Consider the following 10,000-nt stretch of genomic DNA (forward strand, 5'->3'; position numbering starts at 1 on the left):
TTGCTAGTGGTGGGAAGGGGGAGGGCAGAATTGTGTTTCTTACTGTTCCACTGCACTGTCATCAGGTGATATTGATGCAACTTCCCTGCTAGGGAAGTGTGTGCCTCACCTTACAGATATTCTGGGACTGTATAACCTGTCTCCTCACCACTATAGAGTGTGCAACATGTTAATGACATCCTGAAGGCTATGGCAGAAACCTACTGGAGTGTTTCCCAGACATGTTAAGGCTGTGTAAAAAGGCTTTGAGCAGGATGAACAAGTGTCCTATGATGCAGTTTTGGGCATATGTGTTGTGCTATACTAGTGTTCAGCCACAATGTGTGGGTTCTATATTGGTGTCATGAGCCAAGGCTGCAGCAACTATTGAGTGTCACAAAATATGAACAGGTGGAAGGTGTTGCTATGTATGGGTACACTTGAAATGTTACAGTATATTTTAATTTTGTCCACGGTACTTGCACTCAACTAGAGTGACGTGTCATATTTGTGTATGCAGGAAACAATATAGTTGGGATGTTTGCCAGATATTTGAATCCAGTGCTGGTGCTGTGCAGATGTGTTGGTTATGATCCTACTTGTCTCACACACTGCTTGGCAGTTGATAGAGTAGTAGCCCTTCCTGTTCACAAATATATGGGTCTGTGGGCCAGGTTAGGTCTTTATTGTTACATATGTGCAATCTATGGCACCTAGTACCTTTAGGGAAGTAGGTGATGTCATAGAAGGCACACGTTATTGTTTTTCTCTTTTAGTGAGCTAGGAAAGTAAATGTTTCTCCACTGTATAAGTATTGTACTGATGAACTTGAGTATTCTGAAGGTGGGGTTTGTGAAATACCCATCATTTTCTCAGGTCTCTGAAGAGTCTCTTCAGTTGTTTGGGAAGAGCTTTATGTACCTTTATCTCCACAGGTAAAGGAAGACCATACAATTCGTGTGTCTGTGTGTGCCTCTGTGTGTGTGCCTCTGTCTGTGTGTGTGTGCCTCTGTCTGTGTGTGTGTGCCTCTGTCTGTGTGTGTGTGTGTGTCTGTCTGTCTGTCTGTGTGTGTGTTTGTGTGTCTGTCTGTCTGTGTGTGTGTGCGCCTCTGTCTGTGAGTGTGTGTGTGCGCCTCTGTCTGTGTGTGTGTGTGTCTCTGTCTGTGTGTGTGTGTCTGTCTGTGTGTGTGTGTCTGTCTGTGTGTGTGTGTCTGTCTGTGTGTGTGCGCCTCTGTCTGTGTGTGTGCGCCTCTGTCTGTGTGTGTGCGCCTCTGTCTGTGTGTGTGCGCCTCTGTCTGTGTGTGTGTCGTCTGTCTGTGTGTGTGTCTCTGTCTGTCTGTGTGTGTGTCTCTGTCTGTCTGTGTGTGTGTCTCTGTCTGTCTGTGTGTGTGTCTCTGTCTGTCTGTGTGTGTGTCTCTGTCTGTCTGTGTGCGCCTCTGTCTGTCTGTGTGCGCCTCTGTCTGTCTGTGTGCGCCTCTGTCTGTCTGTGTGCGCCTCTGTCTGTCTGTGTGCGCCTCTGTCTGTGTGCGCCTCTGTCTGGGTCTGTGTGTCTGTGCGTGTGTAAAACATGTCGGACAAGACCAGTACAATCTCCTGATTGACTCTAAAGTAATCTGTAATCTTGTCATTGGTGAAACTGACGTAAGTCAGCCATTGGTTTTGCCTTTTACTTTGGTGCCAGATAATACCATGTATACTGGTGAGAGCAAGTGGTCCTAGGGATTACAGCATACTGCTTTGTGATGGCTGTTGTAAATCCATGCATTCCTGCTACATCTCAAAATGAAATTTTTGGCATTCTTTGCCCTTTTATAATCCGATATAAAGAGCTGCGTAGTTTATGCTATAGATAACGGAGTCATAATTATGTTCACCATGTGTGCATTTTGATATTACAGTATCATTTTAGTTTCCCGTTTCATTTTCATGTCATAATGCAGTCACTTGCATGTATCTTCTGTTGTGCAGCTTGCTATTTCTTTTCAGATTAAATTGTTTCTCTTTTTACCTTACAAATCGCAGAGTGCAGGTGTCCATTAGAAATTGTTGCTAATGTATGGTGTTACTCTTATGATTTTGTGATATGGATTTTCTGACTTCAAACTTTTTGTTTCTCTGTGCTTGTAGGCAAATCAAATGGCCACTGCTGGCAACAATGGGAATGATTTACTTACTGTAATGGATGGTGATTTAAATACTTTTCATGGTTCCACTTCTGAAGGAGGGATAGCAGGAGATGAAGAACATGTAACTGAGGTTTGTTTTTCTTAACTTTGTAGTCTGGTAGTAGCATTATGTAGTGCTTCACTGACAATCCCAAGGAAGTAGAGCTGATTGCAAAGCTCTTATAATGATGGTTTGACAATTGTATAAATCTGGTCTAGCTCATCGTACGTCTGCCTTCTCCACTGTCATTGTCTGAGTTATAATGCACTGTGGCTTTAGTATACTTTACATTTATTCTTTAAGTATATTTCTTTGCTTTTTTTCTCTAATGTGTCTGCCTCAACTATATACTGTATAGTACTGAATGTGATTTTATAAAAACATTGGGGGAAACATGGGTAAAGAACATAAATGAAACACTGAAATAAATCAGTTAAAGAAGAAATCTTCTTTTTGAAGTGAGATGCAGAAACAAAATTGCAGTATCCTGATTTGCTAAAAACACAGATTGGGGCACCATAGGTATTAATGAACAGGAGAGAATAGACTGCATGTACAAACTCCTCAACGTTTTGTATTAGAAAGTCAGTGGTGATAGAAGACAAGTGAAGTTCTTTTGCGGGAGTACATACAATAATATGGATCATCATTGCAGTGAGTATTGCTCCTGTCAGTGGGAGTTTCCAATTTACTTTTAAGGAAAACCACACAAATACATGCGTAGTTTCCGTTGCTTATGCAGGAGGATATGCTGCATGTCATATTGGCCATTAAGACTCCGGCTTTGCTGTTAAAGATAAATAAATAAAAGCAGAGTGCGAGTGAGTGCATACACACTCGCAATATGCATGGGGGGGGGGCAACAGATTGAAATGGATGAATGGGTAGTCAGCATGAGCTTTCATTAATAATGCAATAACCTATTCTTGGGGGTGGTGGGAATGAACATTATCATGCTTTTATGCAGGCATCTTCATATGTGGAGCCTCACTCAGTGTTGTTGTTGTGTCTTTCGGCTTTTCCCGGTTAGGGGTTGCCACAGTGGAACTCCGGTCCGCTAATGATTGGCATTAGATTTTTATATGCCGAGTTGCCGACCCTGATGCGCAACCTTCAGCGAAGGTACACCCATTCACGCATGTCTCCACACAGAAGACTCTTTAGCTGAGAATCGAACAGGACAACATCTTACTGTGAGGCGACAGTGCTACTGCAGGACCACCACATCACTCAGTGTCCATAACTGAAATTTAAGGACTCTAACAGTTGGGGAAAAAAGCAAGATGTACATTCACATGTAGGTAGGATGTGTATTATTTGGGGAGAATCGGCATAACTTTAAATTACTGTCTTCCCCATATTCCTGTTGCATTTCCTGCATTAGGCTTTTCCACAAACTGCTTTCTTAGGATATGATGCTGTCCATAGGGGGTACTTGGTAATTACAGAGGACATGGAAAGGGTGGCAGAGGTTTATTTATGCTTTGTGACCGTGCCAAGTGAGCAGTGTTTCTTTATCTTGGGGTAGGGGTGGGGTTAATGGATTGGAGAAGGTTGCAAAAAAAGCTGGAATTGATTTAAAAAAAATGTAGCTGTGAACTCTGCAGAAGTATACGTTACCGCTACTAAATGCCCTGCAGAATGTAGATGAGTATGAAGTAGATCAGTAAGTGGTGCAGGTGAAGTGGAAAGAGGTTAGAAAGACTGTGTTATTGTGCTGAGGAGAGCAAAAAGCTATGTTGGAAAGTATTTCCATTCTCTCTAGGAGAAGGAACAGCATACAAGAAGTGGAGATGAGTATAGTGGTAAGAATAGTACTTTTAATGCATTCTGGCAGCTGGCATAAAAGATTAAGGCAGTGAGCTGCTAATAAGCTTCACATTGTAGTTCAAGTCTTGATTCCCTCACACTTCATTCGCCTACTGCGTGACTATGAGGAAGTCATGTAATTAGTTATCCTAGGTCATCCCTTCAAAGAGACTTGTACTTAATGGGGTGTACTCTGTTAAAAATGAAAGAAAACTATATTGACTATTAAAGTTCCAAGAAGAAGAGGTTTACATGCAAGAAACAAGGAATTGAGAGGAACAAAACAGGAAGGGATGAAGATGCTATGGAATTTACTTGGTACAAATAATATGGCACTGAGCGATAGTTCTTAGATGTGAGCACAATTTTGCTAATGATGTGACATTTTATCAATTGGAGTGTACAGTGAGGAGTACAGTATTCTTAAGATCAGAAGACCTGCATGAATGAAACAGCACCTATAAAGGGTATCTAAGACAGTAACAAAGAATGTAAGAGCATGGTAAAATAAATTATTGGGGTAGATATCACAGGCAAGGGCAAGAGATAGAAAGTGTATAATAGAGGAGATTGAGAAAAGAAATTAAAAACGGAATCAGGTTTGTCAGAGCTAAAGGTGCACCCCTGGATTAGGTGAGGTAGGGAGTTAATGCTGTTGCATTCCCTACAAGTGGCTGCCAATTGTCCAAAATTAAATCTTGTTTACAATGGCAGTTGAAATCTGTCATGATTTAGAATAGGAACAAGAAATATTGCAAAGAAAAATTAATGAAATAATATGCAGTTATTTTACATATGTCATAAAATTTGCCATTAAAGGCATACCCCTGTAAAGTGGAAAGGCATTTGGAAAGTTCAGACTATATTTGTGTCGTTTTACTCATTCTCTGTCTAATATGTCTAGGTATCTAAAGAATAGAGGAGAGGCATAAATGTAAACATAGCGACCAAACCAAGGCTGTTTATCTACATCTGTATTGTTTTTGTCTTGTTTTGCCCAGGTATATCTAAGTGTGCTGTGGTGTGGAGGGCAGCTTGGAATTGCTTTATATGACACTGACAAATACTTCATCTACTTTATGCCTGATACACCAGAAACTGATGACCTTAAGCTCTTCACTAAAGGTATTGTTACAAGTGGATTGTTACTGAAGAGTAACTAGACAGCTTGGATTTTTCAATTTCATTTATAATTTGTGTAGCACTTAAGACGAGTTTAAGTTTTGCTATCTGCATGCATAAGAATGTACTAAATCTTCTACTCCGTGGAATATCAGATGTAGATGCATGCAAAACCTAGTATAAATCTGTTTCTTGAACTCATGATATTAAATCCAAGGATAGAGTTTTAAAAATAGATAAAGTTCAAGGGCACTCTGGAAATTCTGATATTACCACTGAACGTTATTAAATAAGTCATAATTAGTGCTTTCGAAGGAATGTTTCAGAAATAGTTTTGCATTTCATTGTCACCATTTTATCATTGGACATTAACAATCTGTTCTACTACTAGTGGCCTCTGTACACCTGAATGAAGGTTGACAGTGTGGGTCGTCCCAAAAAGTATGAGGAGGGTGGGATGTGGGGAGAATGGCTAGTAGATGTAAAAATTAACCTGTGGTTGAAATGCATTCACAAGTATTTGCCTACTTACTCAGATGCACTACATTTTTGTCACTATGAAAATTGAGATTCCATCTCAGAAGTGTTACAGAAGTATTAATATTTTGGGGGCCCTAACAAGTTTTAACATGGCATATAAGAATACAAACCTATCTCTCTAATCTGCAATCACCCTTTCTCAGTCATCCCCACCCTATTATCTGTACAATCTCCTGTTTGTCTCATTCAGCATCTCCCCTCCAGGTATCTCCTTTCTTTCCCTTCCATTGTACGGATGTCTCATTGCTATTAGTGGCTCTCAAAGAAGAAGCTTCTGTGTTTATACAACAGACAGAGACTGATTTGTGATCATACTGTTTCTACAAATGCCGATATCACACAAGAGTAGTTTGTCATACAGAGGTATATTCAAATCCTCCTCATTTTATTTGTGCGTGCTTATTAATAGATGTGAGTGAGAATGATGGTTAGAATAGATGACTTTTAAATTTAGCTGCCTTGGTATTAATTAGATCCATCTAAATCTCTGTGGTTTGCTCATGTGACTGTTCATGACTACCAAATGCATACTTTACCCTGTAGTTGTAGTTCAGTAAACCATCAATGCCAACCAACATTTAGGAAGCTATGCATATACAACATGTGCAATAGTTTAGTAATGTGACTTAGGATTCTGCTCCCTTTTCTTGCATACCCAACATGTAAAAGCAAATTACTTTGTTGTCCCCACTGCAACACTATTAAGCTCCAACTACAGTGCATAAACAAAACCTGTAACATACAGGCATGAGCATTAACTTAAATCTGCAAACAGATGTGCAGAACATTAGTGTCTTTACTTAAAATGTTGCATACTTATTAGTCAAAATTAATATTTCACAGGATAGCATATGTAGTGTTACACAAATTATTTTCAGTTTAAATTTGTAGAAAAACAGTCACAAAGCATTGCATGTTGCAAATTTGACTAATTCCTGTTTTAATGCAGAACATTGTGTCAGCAAAATCATTCAGTTACTTATTCATATTGGGCAATATAGATTTAAGGAATGTGCATCAGTGTTTTATTTCTGAGTAGGAGAGCTATTCGAGTTTCACACTAGTGTTTCCAAATGGACAAGTGGCTGGGTAGCAAGGTCTGCTTTACAGTGTTGGGGGACTGCAGATAATTATCCCCCAAAGAATTAAATGAGCCATGGGGGCTCAAGCAGAAATATTTTAATTAGCATAGTCGCAGTAGTATTAAATTGATTCATTTCCACTCACTGCGAATTGAAAAAATACATTGGCTTTAACAGAATTAATAAAATCAAATGGCTCCAACATAATTTTAAAGCTGGTAAACACATTTTAAAGAAATTAATAGCTAGAACCACATACACCGTAGATATAGCCAACCTGCTGGCATGCAGGTTCAGTGAAAACTTTACCCCCTGTCCCCCCCATCAGTAAACCAGGACATCCCCAGCACCTTCCCCCTCCCCTCATCACTAGGGAACAGGTCTTTAATGCCCTCTCAAAGGCAAAAAATATTCTCCTTGGAACCAAACAACATCCCTGGCTGTATCCTGCATGAGCTCTCTGCTCCTTTAGGCACCCTATTCAACATAAGCCTGGGCACCAGCTTCATCCAGCCAAATGAAGAACAGCCACTGTCATCCCTGTACATAAATGTGGAGCGTCCAATGACCCAGGCAATTATAGGCCCATCAGCCAAACCATCCTTATCTGTAAGGCCATGGAATGCATTATCATGGACCTTATAAACAAGGACATTGGCAACCTCCAAACACTTGACCCCACACAGTTTGGTTTTCTCAGAGGGAGAAACTTGGTTGACTTCGAAACAGTCAAAGCCATGGCTGAGGGGAAGACTGTGCACACTGCCTACCTTGACCTAGCCAAAGCCTTCGATACTATTCCCCACTTGGGCAGAATATATCCACTCTCCCAGCTAGGCATCAACCCGTATGTTACCAGATGGGTAGCTAACTGGCTCACTGATAGAACCCACTCAGTCAAAATAGGGGAAGCCACCTCTAGTAGTAGACCCGTAATGAGCGGTGTACCCCAAGGATCTGTCTTGGAGCCTCTATTGTTTGGGGTATTCTTTTCTGAGGTACAAGCCAAAACCAATGGTCTGTGGCTGACCAAGTTTGCAGATGACTGCAAGCTGGGTGCTGTCTTAAATTCCCCTAGTAATGTGAACATCCTCCAAGAGAGCCTTACCCAAACTACTGACTGGTGCCAGAAGCATGGCCTCAAACTGAATGCCAAGAAATGCATAATTATCCCCTTTGGGGAAAATGGGAGTCCCCACTAATTATCACATTAATAACAACATGCTAAGTACGCAATCAGTCGTGAGGGACTTGGGCACCCAAGTTGATAGCAACCTGACTTTTGACCACCATATTGTCTCCATTGTATGGATGGCTTTCTACATGTCCCACCTAATAAGTAAACGTATTTCATCCGGGAACAAGGAGGTCATGACATCCCTGTACTCCTCCCTTATCAGACCCATTATTGAGTACATTGCCCCCTTCAGCATGCACCTTGCCTAGCACATGCAGCAGCTAGAGACACCACAGAGGTTCCTGACCAGGAAAATCCAGGGTCTCAAACGCCTGTCCTACACAAATAGACTAAAAGCTCTGTTCCTCGACTCAGTCTTGTACAGACTGCTCAGAGGTGACCTGTGTCTGGCATTCAAGGCCATCTCAGTCCCAGTCTTGATGAAGTTGCTCATTATTAATGTCAAACACCACTTGTGCAACCTACAGACAAGGCCTCAACCTGGTCTGTGACATTAATAGAACTTGGCATAATAGATTATACTTGTCAAGCAGAGTACCTTACTAGCCCTCTTTGAGAAGAACCTGGATGACTGGATGGGAAGCAGCAAATACCCCTGGGCTCCCACCCATGTCCCCTGCTGGACAGGGGAAACAAGTGCTGACTTTGTGGGAACATGGGCAAATTTCTTGACTAGTCTTATGAGGGCCTCTGGGCCAGTAGCCCAATATCATCCTATGAACTTAGGAATGTCTAAAAGAGTTAAGTCGGGTTTCATGTAGCAAGATTTATGAAGTCATAACCTTAACAGAATAAACTGAACATGGACCCATACTAGATAAATAAATTTGTGGATCCATGTAGAATTGGTTTATGGGACCTGCAACAGGTACAAAGGAGTCAGGATGTCCAGTAGAAATGCCAGAGAGAAAGACTTATTGGGGTACACAGAATCTGGAGGCCCCAACTGACAGATTCAGAGAGACTTCAGTCAGAATTAATGCTGATTAAGGATAGAAAGCAACATTTGAAGACAGCCCCATCATAATTTAACAAATTCAGCTGTACACTTCAGTTTTAGTGGAGACAGTGTCGTCCTAGCAAGATTAACTCAAGTTAGGCAGCCCCCATCTATTAAAATCAGGGTGCTCACAGCAGATAAAGTTAAGTAGTGAAGCATTGCTTCATGACAAAATGCTATCTCATAGAAGTGAGTTTTACTTGTGTAATAATAATTTTAAGTTATTTTCTTTGAAGCCAACGATGCATTCAATGTTCGTAAGCTCTGAAAGATTAATAGAATCAAGCATCTTTGTTACTGTTAACAGAATGAGGAGAATCGATGCAGATGTTCATACATGCAGTACCCTAAGTTATATGAATTTACCCCTCCTGTACATGCTAGCTTCTTACAGCTTTGGGCACCTTCCTGGTGCCTCTCCCACCAGGATTGTATGGGCTGCTCCATTTAGACGTTGGGAGGAGCTTTAAAACCTTCAGAACTTTTTTACCATCAAAGTGCTGCTTTGGTGGCCTTCTAGTTGTTCTGAGAGTCTGGTGAGATCTTCAAGCTGGCCACACAAGTCCTTGTTGGGGAAAGCCTTCCTTCTAGTATTTAATTTTGTGTGGGGAAACTTGTTTGTTTGAGAGAAATTCTACTGAAGCAACAAGAAAGGATCTGTAATATTAACAGCCATGTTTTCTAAGTGCTTTTGCATACTTTTTGTCAGGAAACATTTTTGTGTGTGTGATTATTAAAACTAGCTCATTTTACTATTTAGTGTGTTTTGGGAAAGGGCATTGTATTTGTGGGGGACTGGCCAGCTTAAAATGCTTAAGGGCATCGTCCATGTGACCAAGCCTTTGACAGCTCAAGCAGGGGTGAAAAAATCAGAGGTCCGGGCACCAAGCTCTTTGGAGCTTTTCTGCCACTGAAAAGTGTGCCTTTTGCGAACTTTTGAAGATTGATAATTGGCTAGCATTACTTGTTACATAACATTACTGGACAGATAAGTTTCCTAGTTGGGGGAACCTTCAATTAATTTTATGACAAAACAGTATTTTTTTTTTCTGAAAGGAACTGTTGCTTTAGGAGTAGGAATTTAAATATTTTTGGACTGTTGCG

General features: G+C 40.9%; 1 protein-coding gene across 1 annotated transcript in view; it reads left to right on the forward strand.

Annotated features, from left to right (window-relative positions):
• The window catches only part of MSH5 (mutS homolog 5), a 2,353,005-nt gene that overhangs the window by 47,862 nt on the left and 2,295,143 nt on the right, over window positions 1–10,000 (forward strand). Inside the window, exons 2-3 of the mRNA XM_044083236.1 lie at window positions 2,107–2,235; window positions 4,956–5,079. Of these exons, the coding sequence (XP_043939171.1) occupies window positions 2,107–2,235; window positions 4,956–5,079 (253 nt within the window). The remainder of the gene's footprint in view (window positions 1–2,106; window positions 2,236–4,955; window positions 5,080–10,000) is intronic.

Source organism: Protopterus annectens, chromosome 9.part0 (assembly GCF_019279795.1).
Source record: "Protopterus annectens isolate FY-2018-M chromosome 9.part0, PAN1.0, whole genome shotgun sequence".
In the NCBI taxonomy this organism is placed as follows: Eukaryota; Metazoa; Chordata; order Ceratodontiformes; family Protopteridae; genus Protopterus; species Protopterus annectens.